At 44.3% G+C, this 20,908-nt stretch overlaps 1 protein-coding gene across 7 annotated transcripts in view; it reads left to right on the forward strand.

Moving 5' to 3' along the window:
* Positions 1-20,908, forward strand: part of cdk19 (cyclin dependent kinase 19) — a 329,688-nt gene that overhangs the window by 211,794 nt on the left and 96,986 nt on the right. For 5 of the 7 annotated variants that reach the window (XR_013497744.1, XR_013497747.1, XR_013497748.1 and 2 more), the window contains one exon: positions 13,874-14,222. The exons of the other annotated variants lie outside the window; for them this stretch is intronic. Coding sequence is in view for 2 of the 5 variants with exons in the window: in XM_078212344.1 (XP_078068470.1) it covers positions 13,874-13,983 (110 nt within the window). In the remaining 3 variants the exon portion in view is untranslated. Of the gene's footprint in view, positions 1-13,873; positions 14,223-20,908 lie in introns of those variants that run through there. 7 annotated transcript variants of the gene reach the window in all.

Consider the following 20,908-nt stretch of genomic DNA (forward strand, 5'->3'; position numbering starts at 1 on the left):
TTAAATTTAAGTTGAAATAAGTTACTTGGTGGTGCTTAAAGATCACAAATACATTTGTCCAAATACTTTGATCCTTGCTATAGCTGACTTTTCATGCTCGATCAATGGGGTGCTATTGCAGGTTGCATTACACTTATGCACATGGCCTGTCATTGAGCATTTCAGCTGATGGTACACAGACTAGCTTGAACATACAAGAAATTTTATTTTTTAGTTGATTGCTACTGGGAATGTTAGAATTTAAACATAAATCACCGATTTCAGTGGATCACAAGAATCAGTGAACGTAATCAGAACGAGCAACTTGGCCCTAAATTTTCACAAGTTTCTTCATAGCTTGTGCCATAACTTTGGCAAGAAATCAGCTGAACCACTTGAGATGCAAGTTAAAAGGCCATTTAGATTATTCTGCCAGAGAATCCCTGTTGAAATTCCAGGCTTCCGATCATTAACCTGTCTTCATTATATTGTGTTATAAAATGTGTTTATTTTAAATATTATCTCAAACAGTGAAAAAATACTGTTAATTTCCCTCCCATTATTAGATATAAACTCCATGTTTTTTTTAGTTTAATTTTAGTTTCATGAGACCTTTTTACTTCTTGAAAATGTATTTTTAACATTTAAAAGGGAAAGATGTGAAAAGCAGATCTATAGTACCCAATTCAAAGACCACTGTAAATCATTATGATTAGATTCACCATTTCTTTGTTGAGAGAAAGAAGGAACAAATTTATAAGCACTTAAGATTGATCAGTAGTTGGTTTCACCCAATAGTGCGATAGTAGGAAACACATGACCATGTCTATTTTCTATAGCAATGGGTTTGGATATATCTGTCTCTGATAGATATGAGATGTGCAGAATTTTAGAAAGAACTCCACATTTGGAACGAGCACTGAGACCGGATAGTAGCAGGGATGGAGACTGTGCAATTAGAAGAGGGGAGAGATTATTTGGTGCTGTGACAGTGTGGGACCCAGAAAGTAGATTTGTTCATAGGCAGTCCCAGCACAGTGTCCAAGAGGGAGTCTAGAAGTTCTGTACTACCAAAGCAAAGTAAGGACGTGCTTTTGAGAGAATTATAATATTGGCTGTTATACTGAGAAGGAAAGCAAGGTATAACCTTACCTCTGCTCTTAGGAGAGCTGTAGTGACAGGGACACCCCCGACCAAAAAACTGACATTTTGCATTATGCAACAAAGGTGAAACTAGCTGATGTGACACCAGCAATTTATATGTCGCAGGTTAAAGAATGAATATGACAGGAACAATTGAATAGCTTAGAAACAATGAAACTATTTCCTTTAATGGAGGAATTGCAAATGAGTGGACAAGTGTGAGATATTGCACTTTGGAAGGACAAACCAAAGTAGAACGTACAGGGTAAATGGTAGGACTCTGAAGAGTGCAGTTGAACAGAGGGATCTGGGAATACAGGTACAGAATTCCCTAAAAGTGACGTCACAGGTGGATAGGGTCTTAAAGAGTGCCTTTGGTACATTGGCCTTTATAAATCGGAGTATCGAGTATAAAAGTTGGGGTGTTATGGTAAGGTTATATAAGGCATTGGTGAGGCCGAATTTGGAGTATTGTGTACAGTTTTGGTCACCTAGTTACAGGAAGGATGTAAATAAGGTTGAAAGAGTGCAGAGAAGGTTCACAAGGATGTTGCCGGGACTTGAGAAGCTGAGTTACAGAGAGAGATTGAATAGGTTGGGACTTTATTCCCTGGAGCGGTGAAGATTGAGGGGAGATTTGATAGAGGTGTATAAGATTTTGATGGGTATAGATAGAGTGAATGCAAGCAGGCTTTTTCCGCTGAGGCTAGGGGAGAAAAAAACCAGAGGGCATGGGTTAAGGGTGAAAGGAGAAAAGTTTAAAGGGAATATTAGGGGGGGCTTCTTCACGCAGAGAGTGGTGGGAGTGTGGAATGAGCTGCCGGATAAAGTGGTAAATGCGGGGTCACTTTTAACATTTAAGAAAAACTTGGACGGGTTCATGGATGAGAGGGGTGTGGAGGGATATGGTCCAAGTGCAGGTCAGTGGGACTAGGCAAAAAATGGTTCGGCACAGACAAGAAGGGCCAAAAGGCCTGTTTCTGAGCTGCAATTTTCTATGGTTCTATGAGCCTCATTATGCATGCCTGAGTTTCCATAAAGACTTTACTTTGTTGAAACAGGTGGGCAGAAGGGGAAACATTGCCTGTTTGAGAGCTTTAGAAGCTTTTCTCTGTGATCTATTTTGTCACGAGATCACTGTTTATTTACACAAGATAAAGAGGTGTCAAGTGCTTATTGTTTCTGTCATTGATATTTTAAAGGTCTGGTTGATTGACACTCAGTGTTGTTGCAGCAGCAGTATCTTTTAAAGTTATGAATAGCATTTTTAAAGCTTTTTCACACATGCCATTGTTACTGCTGGGTTCATTGTTTCCGTACTGAGTGTATCCTGAATAAATGGATATGGAGTGCTGTGAGTTGGCATGGAGGGTATGAGGAGCCACTTGAGGTGTGTGTGTGCGGGGGGGGGGTCAGCATGAAATCATTTGAAGTTACGTTTTAAAAGATTCCCACATCCAGGCCCACACAACAACAATTGAGAAGGGCTCGGAGATGCCTATCCCCACAATGGAGCTGGTCTTATCAGGAATGCAAGGTACTGGCTCACTGGCTGCACCCTTCCCCCGTGCCAGTGAAAATTGTGGGTGTCGTGAATGAGGACAGAAATCCTGGAATCAGGTCCCATCTGCCATTTCTAATGGTCTGTAAGAATCCACCACTCCCCAGAAATCTGGCTCCATTTAAACAGTAGTAAGCAAATGGTAGAAGATGAACCTTGAAGCCTTTCCTTCAACTCAACATCAGAAAACCTTTCAAATATAAGTAAAGCTTATTTGAACTTTTTTTTACAGTAACCATAAGACCATAAGACCATAAGACATAGGAGCGGAAGTAAGGCCATTCGGCCCATCGAGTCCACTCCACCATTCAATCATGGTTGATTTCAACTCCATTTACCCGCTCTCTCCCCATAGCCCTTAATTCCTCGAGAAATCAAGAATTTATCAATTTCTGTCTTGAAGACGCTCAACGTCTCGGCCTCCACAGCCCTCTGTGGCAATGAATTCCACAGACCCACCACTCTCTGGCTGAAGAAATTTCTCCTCATCTCTGTTCTAAAGTGACTCCCTTTTATTCTAAGGCTGTGCCCCCGCGTCCTAGTCTCCCCTGTTAATGGAAACAACTTCCCTACGTCCATCCTATCTAAGCCGTTCATTATCTTGTAAGTTTCTATCAGATCTCCCCTCAACCTCCTAAACTCCAATGAATATAATCCCACGATCCTCAGACGTTCATCGTATGTCAGGCCTACCATTCCTGGGATCATCCGTGTGAATCTCCGCTGGACCCGCTCCAGTGCCAGTATGTCCTTCCTGAGGTGTGGGGCCCAAAATTGCTCACAGTACTCCAAATGGGGCCTAACCAGTGCTTTATAAAGCCTCAGAAGTACATCCCTGCTTTTGTATTCCAAGCCTCTTGAGATAAATGACAACATTACATTTGCTTTCTTAATTACGGACTCAACCTGCAAGTTTACCTTTAGAGAATGCTGGACTAGGACTCCCAAGTCCCTTTGCACTTTAGCATTATGAATTTTGTCACCGTTTAGAAAATAGTCCATGCCTCTATTCTTTTTTCCAAAGTGTACGACCTCGCACTTGCCCACGTTGAATTTCATCAGCCACTTCTTGGACCACTCTCCTAAACTGTCTAAATCTTTCTGCAGCCTCCCCACCTCCTCAATACTACCTGCCCCTCCACCTATCTTTGTATCATCGGCAAACTTGGCCAGAATGCTCCCAGTCCCGTCATCTAGATCGTTAATATATAAAGAGAACAGCTGTGGCCCCAACACTGAACCCTGCGGGACACCACTTGTCACCGGTTGCCATTCTGAGAAAGAACCTTTTATCCCAACTCTCTGCCTTCTGTCTGACAGCCAATCGTCAATCCATGTTAGTACCTTGCCTCGAATACCATGGGCCCTTATTTTACTCAGCAGTCTCCCGTGAGGCACCTTGTCAAAGGCCTTTTGGAAGTCAAGATAGATAACATCCATTGGCTCTCCTTGGTCTAACCTATTTGTTATCTCTTCAAAGAACTCTAACAGGTTTGTCAGGCACGACCTCCCCTTACTAAATCCATGCTGACTTGTCTTAATCCGACCCTGCACTTCCAAGAATTTAGAAATCTCATCCTTAACGATGGATTCTAGAATTTTGCCAACAACTGAGGTTAGGCTAATTGGCCTATAATTTTCCATCTTTTTTCTTGTTCCCTTCTTGAACAGTGGGGTTACAACAGCGATTTTCCAATCCTCTGGGACTTTCCCTGACTCCAGTGACTTTTGAAAGATCATAACTAACGCCTCCACTATTTCTTCAGCTATCTCCTTTAGAACTCTAGGATGTAGCCCATCTGGGCCCGGAGATTTATCAATTTTCAGACCTTTTAGTTTCTCTAGCACTTTCTCCTTTGTGATGGCAACCATATTCAACTCTGCCCCCTGACTTTCCTGAATTGTTGGGATATTACTCATGTCTTCTACTGTGAAGACTGACGCAAAGTACTTATTAAGTTCCTCAGCTATTTCCTTGTCTCCCATCACTAGATTACCAGCGTCATTTTGGAGCGGCCCAATGTCTACTTTTGCCTCCCGTTTGTTTTTAATGTATTTAAAGAAACTTTTACTATCATTCCTAATGTTACTGGCTAGCCTACCTTCATATTTGATCCTCTCCTTCCTTATTTCTCTCTTTGTTATCCTCTGTTTGTTTTTATAGCCTTCCCAATCTTCTGACTTCCCACTACTCTTTGCCACATTATAGGCTCTCTCTTTTGCCTTGATGCATTCCCTGACTTCCTTTGTCAGCCATGGCTGCCTAATCCCCCCTCTGATAACCTTTCTTTTGTTTGGGATGAACCTCTGCACTGTGTCCTCAATTACTCCCAGAAACTCCTGCCATTGCTGTTCTACTGTCTTTCCCATTAGGCTCTGCTTCCAGTCGATTTTTGTCAGTTCCTCCCTCATGCGCCTGTAATTACCTTTATTTAACTGTAGAACCTTCACATCTGATTCTGCCTTCCTTCTTTCAAATTGCAGACTGAATTCTACCATATTATGATCACTGCTTCCTAAGTGTTCCCTTACTTTAAGATCTTTTATCACGTCTGGCTCATTACATAACACTAAGTCCAGAATAGCCTGTTCCCTCGTGGGCTCCATCACAAGCTGTTCCAAAAAGCCATCCTGTAAACATTCAATGAATTCCCTTTCTTTGGGTCCACTGGCAACATTATTTACCCAGTCCACCTGCATATTGAAATCCCCCATGATCACTGTGACCTTGCCTTTCTGACATGCCCTTTCTATTTCATGCCAGTTCAAAAGTAAATTAACTAGACAAACAAAATCAATCCCAACTGGAACATTCTGCACTACTGAATAAATTAGTTATCCTCTTCCCAGAACCATCAAAAATGAGGGCAAACTCAGTATACCTGAGCAAATGTTACTTCATTAATACATCAATGACAGCAATACTGCAATGTCACCATAACATTAGCATGAAGCAATGCATTCAGGTTGGAGAACCAGCAATAGACCCACGCTGTTGCTACTTTGGAAGATCTACTAGACCTTATGCCAATCTAGCAAATCTGGGGACACCAGCAGGCCTTCCTCCAGAGTCAAGTCCGCAGAGGCAGAGGTCCCTCTTACCAAAAACTGCCGGCGTTGGGGGGGGGAGGGCGGGATCATGGGGAGAGTGGGACTAGGGGTTCAGAAGCAAGGGAAAGTGTGGTTCTCAGCTGGTATCCTGATGCCCATGCCCTCGATCAGAACTGAGTGCCTTTGATGGAGGGACCCCCTCCCCAGTGATGGGTATTTTTTGATCAGTCCGGCTGGCATTACATCGGCAGGCCTACCTGGAGCTGGGTTTAATCTCAGCAGTAGGTGAAAGAGGTGGTATTAATTGGCAATAGGACAGGAAGGTGAACTATGGGCATTACCGCCCAGAACATAATCTGGCAGAAGTGGATGGGCAGCAGGATTTAGGTATGCCACCACCTCACCTAATAAAGCACCCTTGCTGTCTCCAAGCAGAAGCAAAAGATTCGGCCTGTTGTTTATCAATTTGATGATGGCATCTGAGTGTTGCTGGGCTCTCTTTATTTGCTAATTGGTGCAAGTTGCTAATTGCAAGAATACTTGTTAGAATCATAAAAGCTTACAGCACAAAAAGAGGCCTGTTAGCCCATTGTGCATGATAAAAGAGCTTTCTGATTTAGTCCCACACAATCCAGCATTTTCCCCGTAAGGCTGCAAATTAATCCTCTTCAATACGTGTGCAATTGTCTTTTAGAAGTTCCTATGGAACCTGACTCCCCCATCCTTTCAGCTAGTGTATTCCAGATCTTAACAACCTTCTTTGTGAAAACGTTTCTCCTCATTTCCTTTCTAGTTCTTCTACCAGTTATTTTAAATCTATGACCTCTGATTACCAAACCATTTCCCTGTATAAATGGTCTCTGTCTGCATGCTCTATTAAAACTCCTTACAACTTTGAACACCTCAGTTCGGTCTCTCTTAACTTTCTGTGCTCAGAGGAGAACAATCACAGTTTCTCTGATCCTTCTATGTAACTATAGTCCTTTTTCCCTGGTACCAACCTGGACAGCATAGTGGCACAGTGCTTCGCACTGCTGACTCACAGCGCCAGGGACCTGGATTTGATTCCAGCCTCAGATGACTGCCTGTGTGGAATTTGCACGTTCTCCCTGTGTCTGCGTCCTCTGGATGCTCCCGTTTCCTTCCACACTCCAAAGATGCACGGGTTAGGTGAATTGGCTATGCGAGATTGATCATTGGTGTCAAGGGGATTAGCAGGGTAAATAAAGTTAAAGTTTTCTTTATTTTTTAGTCACAAGTAAGGCTCACATTAACATTGCAATGAAGTTACTGTGAAATTCCCCTAGTAAATGGGGTTGCGGGGATAGGGTGGGTTTGTTGTCGGTGCAGCCTTGATGGGCCAAATGGCCTCCTTCTGTAGAGATTCTATGATTCTATCTCCTCTCTCTCCTCTCTCCAAGACCTTAACAAACTTCCTAAACTGTGGGTGTTGCTATGTGATATGTAAACCTCCCAGTATGATTAACATGATTCTTGAATCATACCAGGGGACAGTATAATATTAATTTTAAGGTCACTTTTCCAAAAGAAAGGCCTATGAGGCTTGCGTTTGAGGCCTGATCCATTGTTAATTTCAGAGGTGTTGATGGGAGCTATAACTTGAACATGCTGTTTACGTACCACAGTGCTCACTGGAGATCCAGCACCAGTGGCCTGCTATAATCACAATCTGAGAAGTGATTTAATTACGGATGGAGAAGTGAGGCTTCGCTGTAATTGCTTTGTATTCAACTCCCACAAAGAAAGCTAGCATCAGACTGGACATGTTAAGTAATATTGCATAAATATGACCTCCCTCCGCCCCTTTCCCCACCAACTTCTCTGAGGAATCAGCACACCCTTAAAATTTAATAAGGTTCTCTTGGCAATAAGGTAAAACCGCAATGTCAGGACCTACATTGTCACCAATTGAGATTTCTCACCATTAATATGAAAACCAAGACTTTGAAAAATGCATGGATTGCACTGGATTTCACTCTTGGCTGATGACTTCCTCTCCCTTGTTAACTCATTAACTAGATAGACAGCAGATTGGCGGTAAGATTCAAAGAGAATTTTGGAAGCCTTCTAATTAGGAATCCTGCTCACTGGATATAATGATGTGGAGATGCCGGCGTTAGACTGGGGTAAACACAGTAAGAGCTTTAACAACACCAGGTTAAAGTCCAACAGGTTTATTTGGTACCATTTGGCATTTGCTACCAAATAAACCTGTTGGACTTTAACCTGGTGTTGTTAAAACTTTCACTGGATATATCCACATCCCAGTTACCTTTGGCAAAGCCATATTCATCTCCAAAAGTCCAACCTTCTGAATTTTTTCGGGCAAACAGCATTCTACATTATTTTTTTTTTGCTCCCAAGATTGCCCAAACCACATTTATTGCTTATACTTATTTGTTTTGAGGTAGTGGGGCCTTCTCCTTGAACCTTTGTTGCTCCCACCACCAACCACAACAACTTGCATTTTATAGCATCTTTATCACAGTAAAGTGTCGACAGGACCTTTGTCAAGCAAAATGTAACCACATTAATTGATATTAATGTAAGTGATCAAAAGCTTAGTTAAAGAGGTAGATTTTAAGGAACAACTTAAAGGAGGAAATGAAGGGAAACAAGTTGGAGGTTTAAGGAGGGAATCCCAGAGTTTAAGGCCTTGGCAGCTTTTAAAGCATAGCCACCAGTTGGAAAGCGACTAAAATGGGGGTCTTAAGAGACCTGAATTGGAGTAGGCAGATATCTCCACTGGCTATAGGAGGTTACAGAGATGGGATGGGACGATGCCTTGGGCAGATTGAAAACAGCAATGAGAATTTTGAAATGGAAGTGTTGCAAGACCAGGGTAGGTCAGTGAGGGTGGGTGTTGGCTGTGTTAGGTAGGACATGCTAGGTTATTGATTTAATAACAAGGAAAGAACAGCGATACATGTTCCAGTAAAGCAGACATGTGACTTGGAGATGATAGTATTCTATGACATTGTCCTTCTTGATGCTAGAGATTACAGAGAATGGAGGTGCTGTGGAAGTAACCATGTGAGTTGTTTCAGTGCATCCTGTAGATACCACAGTCACAATGCATTGGTGATGCGGGGGGTGGGTTTTGATCTATTACCCCAGTGACAAGGGCGTTCTTGTTTATTGCTGCACTCACCAGTCCAGGTGCTGGTGAGTATTTCCACCATCTAACTTAAGCCTTGTAGATGGTGAAGAGACATGAAGGATCAGGAGTATCCAGCCCCTGCCTTATTCTTGTAACCATGTTCAAAGGTCTAGGTAAGCTTCTTTTCAATGGTGACCTCCAAGATGTTGATGCTGTAGCAATGCTGATGGGACTGAAGGCTGATTTCAATTTGGTCATTACCCAGCAGGTGATGAATGGCAAATGGCTACCTTCGCTTTATCCTACTTTTTGTGAATAGGACATGCCTTTGAAATTATCCACATTGCCAGGTAGATGCGAGTATCATAGATGGAACAACTTTGTCAGAGAAACAGTTAACTCTGGTGCCCCATGTTTTCAGCTCAACAGCCAGAATGTAATTGGGGATCAATATCTTTACCATGTCCAATCAACGCAGCTACTTACTAACGTCACATGGAGTGAATCAAATTGGAAAAATTGCTTCTTGGCCTTTTGGCTAAGATCAAGCGCCAGAACAAGCCCAAGATCAGGTGCAATGCCTTTTCTTGTCAGCTTAGATCTTTTTTGTGTCTCTTGTGGGAACCATAAATTGGATTCAATTTGAATTTGAAAAGTTTTTTAGAGCAAGCAAGGTGATGGTTTACGGGGAGGTGCACTCTGGGCATTGGCTTTGTAACTCAATTTAAGAACATTTTAAAAATTAAAATTACAAAAAAGAACCAAATTGGGAAAATGTTGGCGTCTTTAATGGAGAACTTGGGAAGTGGCCACATAAGATCATTCACTTCACAATTTGTCTGAAGTTAGATTTGTCTCTGCCACTCAAGGTTGGCTCCATTACAGTTGAGAATAGGAATGTTCATGGAACTTCTCTCTCTTGTCAATTGTCTTGTCGATTACCATTCTCAACTGGATGCGGTAGGGTTCGACAGTACTATGCTCTAATTCATTGGCTGTGGGACTATGTAACTGTGTATGAAGCTTGTTATTTTTGGTCATTAATATGTAGTTAGCCCTGTTTAGCAGTTTCATTAGATGGATACCTCAGTAAGGATCGACAGGTTGCAGTACTGAGGTGATGAGATCAATTCTACATTTTCTGAATGCGACAGTGAGCATTGATGAGAGATTTCATTCGGAGTCTGGTGAAGCAGACAACGAGTTACTATATCAGCAACATTGTGTTGTAATGCTGCAGTTTACCTTACAGTGTGAATCACTGTGCCTTGTTCCAAATATTGTAATGCTAGTTGGCCTGTACTTGCCAATTATCTCTCTGTATCAGAGAAAAATAGTGGCACATGAAAGGGACACATGCAATGCATTTCGCCACATATTCTGTGTATGTTTTCCGAACGTTTGGTGGTGAGAATATTTTATAATTCAGAGAACTTGCAGCCAATGTCACCAGCCAACATAATTTGACCTCATCAATCCAACTGTTATCAGTCTGGGAAGTCTCATTAATATCAACAAGTGAGTGTAATGGTAACACAAACACCATAATATTGTGACATACGGTCAACTCTATATGTTGTTGGCTCTGGCGTTAGATTGGAATTGTGGATGCTGGGGGTCAGTGGAAATGTTCAGTATGTTTGCTGGGGAAGTTATTAAATGATATGGAGCAAAGGCAGGTAAATGGTACAGATCCTGTTCCTATTGGAAGGTCTTGTTCCTGCCTGAACAGTTGTGTTTTTTATGTGAGTCGAGCACCATGGACACACTGATAAACACTCATGCTAACAGAGGTACTGGATAACTGGACACTGGTCTCAAGTAGCTGGATTGATCCAATACCAAATTGTTCCTTTGAACACACATACCACACAGCATGTGATTTTACTTTTCAATAAATCTAGCAAGCTCCTCTTCCCCAGCCCTGAAGCCACAACTTTATTTGGCTTCATGTCATGATACGGAATAATAGAGAATCATGGGATGGAATTTTACAGAACGGTTGGGTGGGGTTTGTGGGAGAGGGGTGGAGAATGTGGCGAGCCATTCAAACGTCCATTGACTTCAGCAGGATCAGAAAATCCCACCGACGGGGGGACTGTGAAGTTCCACGCATTGAATGGCTACCACATAGAAAGAGGCCATTCTGCCCATGAAGCCTGTGCTCGCTCTCTGCAACTGTGGGGAGGCGATGGCCTAGTGGTATTATCACTAGACTATTAATCCAGAAACTCAGCTGATGTTCTGGGGACCCAGGTTTGAATCCCGCCATGGCAAATGGTGGAATTTGAATTCAATAAGGAAAAGAAATCTGGAATTAAGAATCTACTGATGACCATGAAACCATTGCCGATTGTTGGACAAACCCATCTGGTTCACTAATGCCCTTTAGGGAAGGAAATCTGCTGTCCTTACCCAGTCTGGCCTACATGTGACTCCAGAGCCACAGCAATGTGGTTGACTCTCAACTGCCCTCTGAACAAAGGCAACTAGGGATGGGCAATAAATGCTGGCCAGCCAGTGATGCCCATGTCCCACGAATGAATAAAAAAAAGAGCAACTTAGTCACACTCACAGCCAAGCCTTTCTCCATAGCTGTGTAAAATCTTTCTCTTCAGGTGCTTATCCAATTTCGTTTTGAAAGCCTCTCTTTCAGGCACACTAGATTGTAACTACACGCTGAATAAGAAAAGGCTTTTTCCTCATGTCTGTGTCCTTTGTCTCTTGACCCTTCTGTCAATGGAAACAGTTTCTCTCAAGCAATTCTGTCTGGGCCCCTCAAGACTGTGAACACCTCTTTCAAACAGAAACACAGAAAGATTTATAGCACAGGAGAAGGACATTCCACCATCGTGTCTGTGCTGGCAATCTCCTCTCAAACTTCTCTCGAAAGAGAACAACCCAAACTTCTCCACCTGATCACATAATTGAACTCCCTCATTTCTAGAACCATTCTTGTAAATCTTTTCTGCAAACCCCTCTAAAGCTGTCACATTCTTCCTAACGCAGCTGGCAGAATTTGACACAATACTGTCGCTGAGATGGAACCAGTATTTTCTAAGGGTTTGCCATAACCTCTACTTTTGTAATATATGCCACCATTTATAAAGCCCAGGATCCTGAATGCCTTTATTAACAACTTTCCCAGCAATTTGTGCACATATACCCTCAGGTTGCTGCTCCTGCACCCCTGTTCGAATTGTATTCTTTAGTTTACATTGCCTCTCCTTATTCTTCCTACCAAAATGTATCGCTTTGCACTTTTTTGCATTAAAGTTCACCTGCAACATGTCCACCCAATCCACCAGCCTGTTCATATACTCCTCCTCACAGTTTACAATACCTACAAATTGCAAATTTTGAAATTGCTCCCCATATTCCTACATCTGAGTCATTAATGTGTATGAAGAATATATGCAAACTCCGTTTAACAAAGCAAGCCTTTGTGAAAAGTATAATTTTCTAAAATAATTGTTGCTGTTTCCAGATCTTCTTTACTTTCAGCAAGTGGCATAACAGAATAAAATCTCATCAAAGCGCTAGCACTTTGAAGTGTCCTAACTTTAAAAAAAGATTATTTTATTACTTCCCTAATATTTGCACACAGAAAATTGATATTCAGCGTTGTTACCGATGCTACGATCACACCACATGAAATTCTCCGTTTATTCTATGCACTAAGGAATTTATAGCACTACTTAATAAGGCAGTTAACCCACACTGAACAGTGAGTGAGTTTTAATTTGTTGAGACTATGCAGATGAAACTTTTTTTATGGTAACAGTTTTCAGATCACTGGAGGAATAAATATCCTTTTGCGTGCCCTCGACAGCCGCTTCTCCTGCCACATGATGTCCATTTGCTAAATTCTGCTGGTGCAATGCACAAGTAGGAAAGCAATGTGAGATTGCTCAGGGACTGCTTTTGTCCATGTTTGCACTTGTGCATTACACAGTAGAAATATGTCCCATTGTATTCCTGCACTGCATTAGCACACTGCTGCTATTGTCCAATGGCTAACAATGTGATAGCAGGTGCAGGGAACTGCTGTTCGTTCACTCACAGAAAAGCGTTTCATAACTCAATGGTTTAGTTTTAAACCTGTCAAAATACAATTATGGTGCGCAGTCTGTGATCTAATATCCTGTTCCCCTGATGTTTACATCCTGTCTTTCTGAAAATGCACCATTGTGGCATACAATCAAAATGTAATGGCTTAAAAAATGTAATCGCAACTCAAGACAATGCCTTCTGATTTCAGCTGTATATAAGTGTATTTCTCAGAAAGGTTATCCACTTCACAGCTTGAAACTTCAGTCGACATAACCATAGAACAGATCGGGCAGTCTATCTGAACTGTACAACTATCTCTCAAAGACTCTAGCTGCACACACAAATAGATTTCCATAAGTCTCCCTTTCATCTTTTGCCTCAGCAGCAGTCTGTCAAGACATAACTGGAGCAGCTAAGGCTTTCAGAAAGAAAGCTGTGTTTAAATTTCAACCATTTTTGTAAAAAAAAACAAAAGTTTTAAAAAATCAATTTAATCTGCAATCATTTTTTTAAAGTAGTATTCTACTCATTGACAATGACAATAGAACTATTATCTGTGGAAAGGCTTTCTTGTATATTTTATAGATCAGAAAAGCACTACTTACAAAGGCAAAAAAAAAGCATTTGGAACGTATTGCCTGAGACATTTTTTTTTAAAGTTAATTGTTTATAGATTAATAAAATATGCTGTGTATATTCTACAATATTAGCACTAATCTGCAGAATAAAGGACTTCTCTGCTTGGCTTAGTTCTTCCTTAAAGCACTGTTATCTCTATAATCTTCTGGATAAATTATTCCAGTATATTTAATTTTTTTAATGTAATTGTCGTCTCTGACGTTAAAAGAAAAAGAGTGTTATGTAATGGGAATAAAGGCATGATAAACTTTATCAGCGTCAAAAACTACATTTTAAATCACAAATTACTCAACATTTGGAAATGACACTTGTTTTTTTTCCCCCAGCTTTTCCTTGTAGAGGTTATGTGCATATCATATTTCCTCCTTTTTATGTATTAGCAAATAAATATCAATTCTCCTTAGTTTTACTACTGTGTAATGTATCAGATGTGTGAATTTCTGAAGCTTTGTTACTGTGATTTCATAGCTTTCAAAATGGCAATACAAAAATGTCATAGTGAAAATAGAAAAACATCACTGGAATTATAAAGCAGATTATTAATTGCTTTTGGCATTAAAATGTAAAAACAACTTTGCTGATTTAAAAAAAAGACTGTTATAACTAACTTGGAAACAAGTTCTGTGAATTTATTTTATATCCTCTGTTGTAATAAAATGCTTGCTTGCTACTGTTTTCGAGTCTGGAAGTTACTGGAAGCTGTGTCTCACTTCAATCAACAGAAGAACCGAGGACAAAGAAAAGTAAGTGTCCATAAGAAGGAAATTAAAATGAGAGGGGAAATTGCTTAGGACAGTGCGGTGGCACAGTGGTTAGCACTGCTGCCTCACAGCTCCAGGGACCTGAGTTTGATTCTCAGCTCGGGTAACTGCCTGTGTGGAGTTTGCACATTCCCCCCGTGCCTGCATGGGTTTCCTTCGGGAGCTCCGGTTTCCTCCCACAGTCTGAAAGACGTGCTGGTTAGATGCATTGACCATGCTAAATTCTCCCTCAGTGTACCCCACCAGGCGCCGGAGTGTGGCAACTAGGGGATTTTCACAGTAACTTCATTGCAGTGTTAATGTAAGCCTACTTGTGACACTAATAAATAAACTTATTTGCTGCTTTTGACAAAGATTTGTTATCCAATTGCTTATAGTCTCTCAGCCAGGGAGAATCAATGGGCTGGAACTATTTCCATTATAAAAGAGGGCTGATCTAATGGAGGACTTTACAATTATCGAAGGAGCTTGATAGGGTAGATGTGGATAAGATCTTTAGATATGTGAGGGGCTCCCAAAACTAGGAATTATAAGTGTAAGTTAGTCACGATAAACACTGTAAAGTAGAAGACACTTCTTTACTCAGATAGTGGTTAGGATGTGGAACTTTTTACCACACGTAAGAATTGAGGCAAGAAGATGGATTCCTTTAATGGGAAGCTCGATAAATAAATGATTCCTTCAATGGGAAGCTTAAAGGTATACAAATGAGAAAGGAAAAGAGGATTGTGCAGACAAAATGACGGTACCCGGTACCTGGATCTGCACCTGAAGTGCTGTAACCTGTAAGACTACAGACCGGGTACTTGAAGGTGGGATTAGAATGGGCGGCTCATTCTTTCAGCTAGCACAGCTCGATGGCCTGAATGGCCTCTTTCTGTGCTGTAACTTTTCTATAGTTGGATGGAGCATTAAGCACCAGCACTGAGCAGTTGGGCCAAATGGCTTATTTCAGAGCAATAAATTCTATGAAATTAGCATGTTCTCGAGAGACCATGGATAGACCAGTACATAATGAGGGAAATAGTATTTAAATTTAATTTTTTGAAATAGTTAGCAGAATACGTTGTTAAGTGTAAAGATTCCAAACCATTATTAATCTTTCAGCATTTTGTATGTTTAACCAGCTTCGTTTTGCTCATTGCAGCAAAAGCGAATGCTTGTGAGAGGAAGTTGAAATTTTCCTTATTTTACAACAGGAGCTAAGTACAGTGGAGGATTACATCTTCTCAGGAAAAATGGATACAAGTATTTGATTTTTTTTAAACAGCTGCTGCTTGGTAATGGAGAAGTCAGCGGTCCAACTTGTAAAAATTCCCAAGTTAAGGAGGAAATGTGATGGCGGGACAAGGACAACCAAAGCATGAGAGCATTGATTATTTTTAAAAGACTGCTTTTTAAACAAAAGATTGTATTTGCTTTTGTTTAAAGTTCCTGACCGAAGTCAAACTTCCTCCTTTAGACAAGAGAAAATTATGATTTTGGCCAGGGGACTTTTCCAAGATGCCTCTACTGTGAACAGTGGTTCACACTGTTGCCTCACAGCGCCAGGGACCTGGGTTCAATTCCCGGCTTGAGTCACTGCCTGTGCAGAGTTTGCACGTTCTCCCCGTGTCTGTGTGGGTTCCCTCTGGGTGCTCCGGTTTCCTCCCACAGTCCGAAAGATGTGCTGGTTAGGTGCGTTGACCATGCTAAATTCTCCCTCAGTGTCAGGGAGATTAGCAGGGTAAATATGGGAGTAGGGCCTGAGTGGCATTGTGGTTGGTGCAGACTCGATTCTAACTCAACAAACAGTTTTATCCTCTTTTCTGAGAAGGGATTTAACAAAAATGCTCCTCACATGTATGCTGTTGGTCTGATCATGCTTGGTGTTAGGATTACTTTGTTACCAGTCCCATTTTTTAAATGTTGAGATGGTTCCTGATGCGCGTCAATGAGCACATGGAATCAAGGCTTTGGTATTGAAGGCTTTAATACAGTAACAAGGAAACTACTAACACGAATACACCAGTTCAGACTGAAGGGGTCCTGCCGGAGCAGGGGGTCTTATACCCTGCCACCGGAGGCGGGACCCCACTGGAATGTGCCACGATAACTCTCATAACAGGTAAACACCCTAACCCAACAACATAGTACAACCCCCACAGTAATAACACCCTAGCCCAACAGTAACATGGTAACAAACCCCAGTGGTGAACCAACGATGGTTCACCACATTCACCCCTCCTTTAAGAACAAAAGGTGGCGGGGTGGACGAAAAGCAGACAATAACAAAAAAAAAAGTCACAGGATTCACAAGTCCAGACGGTCTGGAGGACCGCACCGACGCTGCGATCTCCTCAACACCGGTTGCGAAGCCGGAGCAGGTGCCGATCTCTTCAACACCGGTTGCGAAAACGGAGCAGGTGCTTGTGGTGGCGCTCTTAAAGTAACGTCTGGCTGTCCCCTCAAGGACTCCCGGGCCGGCCGGCCCTGGTGAGGCGATGGTGCAGGGGATCCTGGAACGTTTGGTGGTAGTGGTGGTGGTGATGATGATGGTGGCGCCGATCTCCGAGTCTCAGGCAAGCTGTACATGGGAGTAAAAGTGTTATGCACTGGTCCCGGTGCTGACCGCGCCACGTCTGGGGAAGTAATGAGGAGTAGTGGATTTGTGACTGGGGGAATAGGAGCGACAGGGGTTGCTACGTCCCCTGCGGGCGCCAGGTCTCTAATGGAGACAGTGTCCTCTCGCCCGTCAGGATATGCCACATAGGCATACTGAGGGTTGGCGTGGAGGAGTTGGACCGGTTCGACCAAGGGGTCGGACTTGCGAGCCCTCACATGGCGCCGCAGAAGGACGGGTCCTGGGTACGTCAACCAGGCTGGCAATGAGGTCCCCGAGGACGACTTCCGAGGGAATGAGAACATCCTCTCGTGGGGAGTAGCATTGGTTGCCGTACACAGGAGGGAGCGGATAGCATGGAGCGCATTTGGAAGGACCTCCTGCCAACGGGAGACTGGAAGGCCCCTGGATTTCAGTGCCAGTAGGACAGCCTTCCAGACTGTAGCATTCTCCCTTTCCACCTGTCCGTTACCCCTAGGGTTGTAGCTCGTGGTTCTACTAGAGGCAATCCCGAATGAGAGCAGGAATTGCCTCAAGTCGTTGCTCATGAACGACGAGCCCCTGTCGCTATGAATGTAGCAGGGGTACCCGAACAGGGTAAAAAGTTCACTGAAAACCTTGATGACGGTGGCAGTTGACGTGTCCGCACAGGGGAAAACAAACGGAAACTGGGAATACTCATCTATTATATTGAGAAAATAGACATTCCGGTCTGTTGAGGGAAGGGGGCCCTTAAAATCCACACTCAGCCTCTCAAAAGGGCGAGTGGCCTTGACCAATTGTGCCCGGTCTGGTCGATAAAAGTGTGGTTTGCATTCTGCGCAAATCCGACAGCTTCTAGTTACTGACCTGACATCCTCCACCGAGTAGGGCAGGTTGCGGGCTTTGATGAAATGGTAGAGTCTGGTGACTCCAGGATGACACAGATCATTGTGGAGAGCCTTCAAGCGGTCCTCCTGCATGATGGCGCATGTTCCGCGCGAGAGGGCATCCGAGGGCTCATTGAGCTTCCCTGGACGATACATAATATCGTAATTATAGGTGGAGAGCTCAATTCTCCACCGCAAGATCTTATCGTTCTTGATCTTGCCCCTCTGCGTGTTACTGAACATAAACGCCACGGATCGTTGATCCGTGATCAGGGTGAACCGCTTACCTGCCAGGTAATGGCACCAGTGTCTGACTGCCTCCACAATGGCCTGAGCCTCCTTTTCCACCGCTGAGTGCCGAATCTCTGGGCCTTGAAGGGTGCGGGAAAAAAACGCGACGGGCCTGCCTGCCTGGTTTAGTGTGGCGGCTAGGGCGAAGTCAGATGCATCACTCTCCACCTGGAAAGGGATGGATTCATCCACCGCGTGCATCGTGGCTTTCGAGATGTCGCTCTTCAAAACCTTGAAGGCCAATTGGGCCTCCGGCGTAAGTGGGAAGGTCGTGGACTTAATGAGCGGACGAGCTTTGTCCGCGTAGTTGGGGACCCACTGTGCATAATATGAAAAGAACCCGAGGCATCTCCTCAGTGCCTTCGTGCTAGCGGGCAAGGGAAGTTCAGTGAGTGGGCGCATACGGTCTGGATCAGGGCCAATGACCCCGTTTTCCACCACGTATCCGAGGATGGCTAACCTACGCGTACGGAATACGCACTTCTCCCTGTTATAGGTCAGATTCAGGCGAGATGCAGTGCGCAGAAAGTGTTGGAGATTCGTGTCGTGGTCCTGCTGGTCATGGCCGCAGATGGTGACGTTATCCAAGTACGGGAAGGTAGCCTGCAACCCGTTCTGGTCCACCATTCGGTCCATAGCACGCTGGAAGACCGAGACCCCATTGGTGACACCAAATGGAACCCTGAGGAATTGGTATAGACGACCATCCGCCTCAAAAGCCGTATATTGTCGGTCCTCTGGGCGGATGGGGAGTTGATGGTAGGCGGACTTAAGGTCTATGGTAGAAAACACTCGGTACTGCGCAATCTGATTGACCATATCAGAAATGCGCGGGAGAGGATACGCATCCAGCTGCGTATAACGATTAATGGTCTGACTATAGTCGATGACCATCCGAGGTTCCCGCTTTTGACTACCACGACCTGCGCTCTCCACGGACTAGCACTGGCCTGTATGATCCCTTCCTTGAGGAGCCGCTGAACCTCAGATCTAATAAAGATCCGGTCCTCAGCGCTGTAACGCCTACTTTTAGTAGCGATGGGCTTGCAGCCAGGTACCAGATTTTTAAAAAGGGATGGTGTCGTGATCTTCAGGGTGGATAAATTGCACGCGGGGCGCTTTGGGCAATTTGGAGGCTGCGGCTGATTCCCTACTGCCAGTGAAGGGAGTGGCCCACCGTACTGTAGGATCACACTCTTCATGTGGACCATAAAGTTTAGTCCGAGGAGAATTGGCGCGCAAAGGTGAGGTAGCACAAGGAGCCTGTATTGCTCGTAAACTGTGCCCTGTACCTCAAGAGTTACCATACATCGTCCTTGGATCGGTACAGACCGGGACTGTGATGCCATGGAAATTGTCTGTTTGGCAGGGAGAACCCGGAGTCCACACCTTTTAGCAGTTTCAGGGTGTATGAAACTTTCGGTGCTCCCACTGTCAAACAGACAATTCACAGTTCTGCCACTAACCTTTACCTCCATCATAGAATGTTCCAGTCTGTAATGCCTGGTCTGGTCCAGAGAGATCGACGCCACCGTTGGCCCCTGGGCGTCACTGCATGCTGCCGATGTGGATGCTGAGGACCCCTGCTGGTCGCTGCTGCATGCTGCCGATGTGGATGCTGAGGACCCCTGCTGGTCGCTCCTAGTCGTCGTGGACCATGATGGCCGCCCCCATGAATCGCACGTGGGCGAGGGCGCCAAGCGCAGCGACTCCTGGTGGTCTTCCTCCTCCTCTGTCTGCCACGATGGCGCCGTCCTGAGATCGCACGTGGTCGGACCTCGTGGGTACTGCGACGCCGAAAGAGATGGTCTCCGTTCAGGAGGGTTACAAGCTGCACTGCCGTTTTTAGGTTTGGACCTGCAGACTTTGCCGTAGTGGCCTTTTTTACCGCACTGGCTGCAGATTGCCGTTCTTGCCGGACACTGTTGCCGTGGATGCTTGGCCCCACCGCAAAAATAGCATCGCTGGCCACCTGGAGCTGCCGCCGTCGTCGAATCGATCTGGGAGCGCGGGTTCGCGGGGCGAGGAGGGAGCAGAGCTTGCTCCAACCACGTTGACTGCACGTGGTCCTCGGGGTACAGCGCCAAGCTCTTCGACGCCGCCTCCAACCTCACGGCCATCCCCATTGCCTGGGTCAAGTTGAGTTTCCCCTTTTCTAGCAATTTAAGCCTGATGTACGAGGACCCTACCCCTGCTACGAACGCGTCTCGGGCGAGGTCGTACATATACTGCTCGGCGGAGACGTCCTTACAGTCGCAACCCCTGGCAAGCTGCAGGAGCTCATTGGCATAATCCTCTATGGTTTCGCCCGACTGCCGACGTCGTGTAGCGAGGAGGTAACGAGCATGTATCTCGTTGGGTGGCATAATGTACCTATTCTTTAGGAGCTCAACGGCACCCTGGTAAGTGGGAGCTGCACGAATGGCTAGGTAAATCGTGTCGCTTACCCTCGCGTGGAGGACCTGGAGTCTATCACTGTCCGTAGTGATAGCTACCGAGGCTGCCAGGTAGTCCTCAAAGCACTTCCACCAATGGTCGAATGTGTTAGCTGCACCGACCGCACGTGGGTCCAGTGTCAGATGATCCGGTTTTAGGATCTGTTCCATACTCTCTGTTTACTGTATTAAATTGATGCGCGTCAATGAGCACATGGAATCAAGGCTTTGGTATTGAAGGCTTTAATACAGTAACAAGGAAACTACTAACACGAATACACCAGTTCAGACTGAAGGGGTCCTGCCGGAGCAGGGGGTCTTATACCCTGCCACCGGAGGCGGACCCCACTGGAATGTGCCACGATAACTCTCATAACAGGTAAACACCCTAACCCAACAACAT

This window comes from Mustelus asterias, chromosome 5 (assembly GCF_964213995.1).
Source record: "Mustelus asterias chromosome 5, sMusAst1.hap1.1, whole genome shotgun sequence".
NCBI lineage: Eukaryota > Metazoa > Chordata > Chondrichthyes > Carcharhiniformes > Triakidae > Mustelus > Mustelus asterias.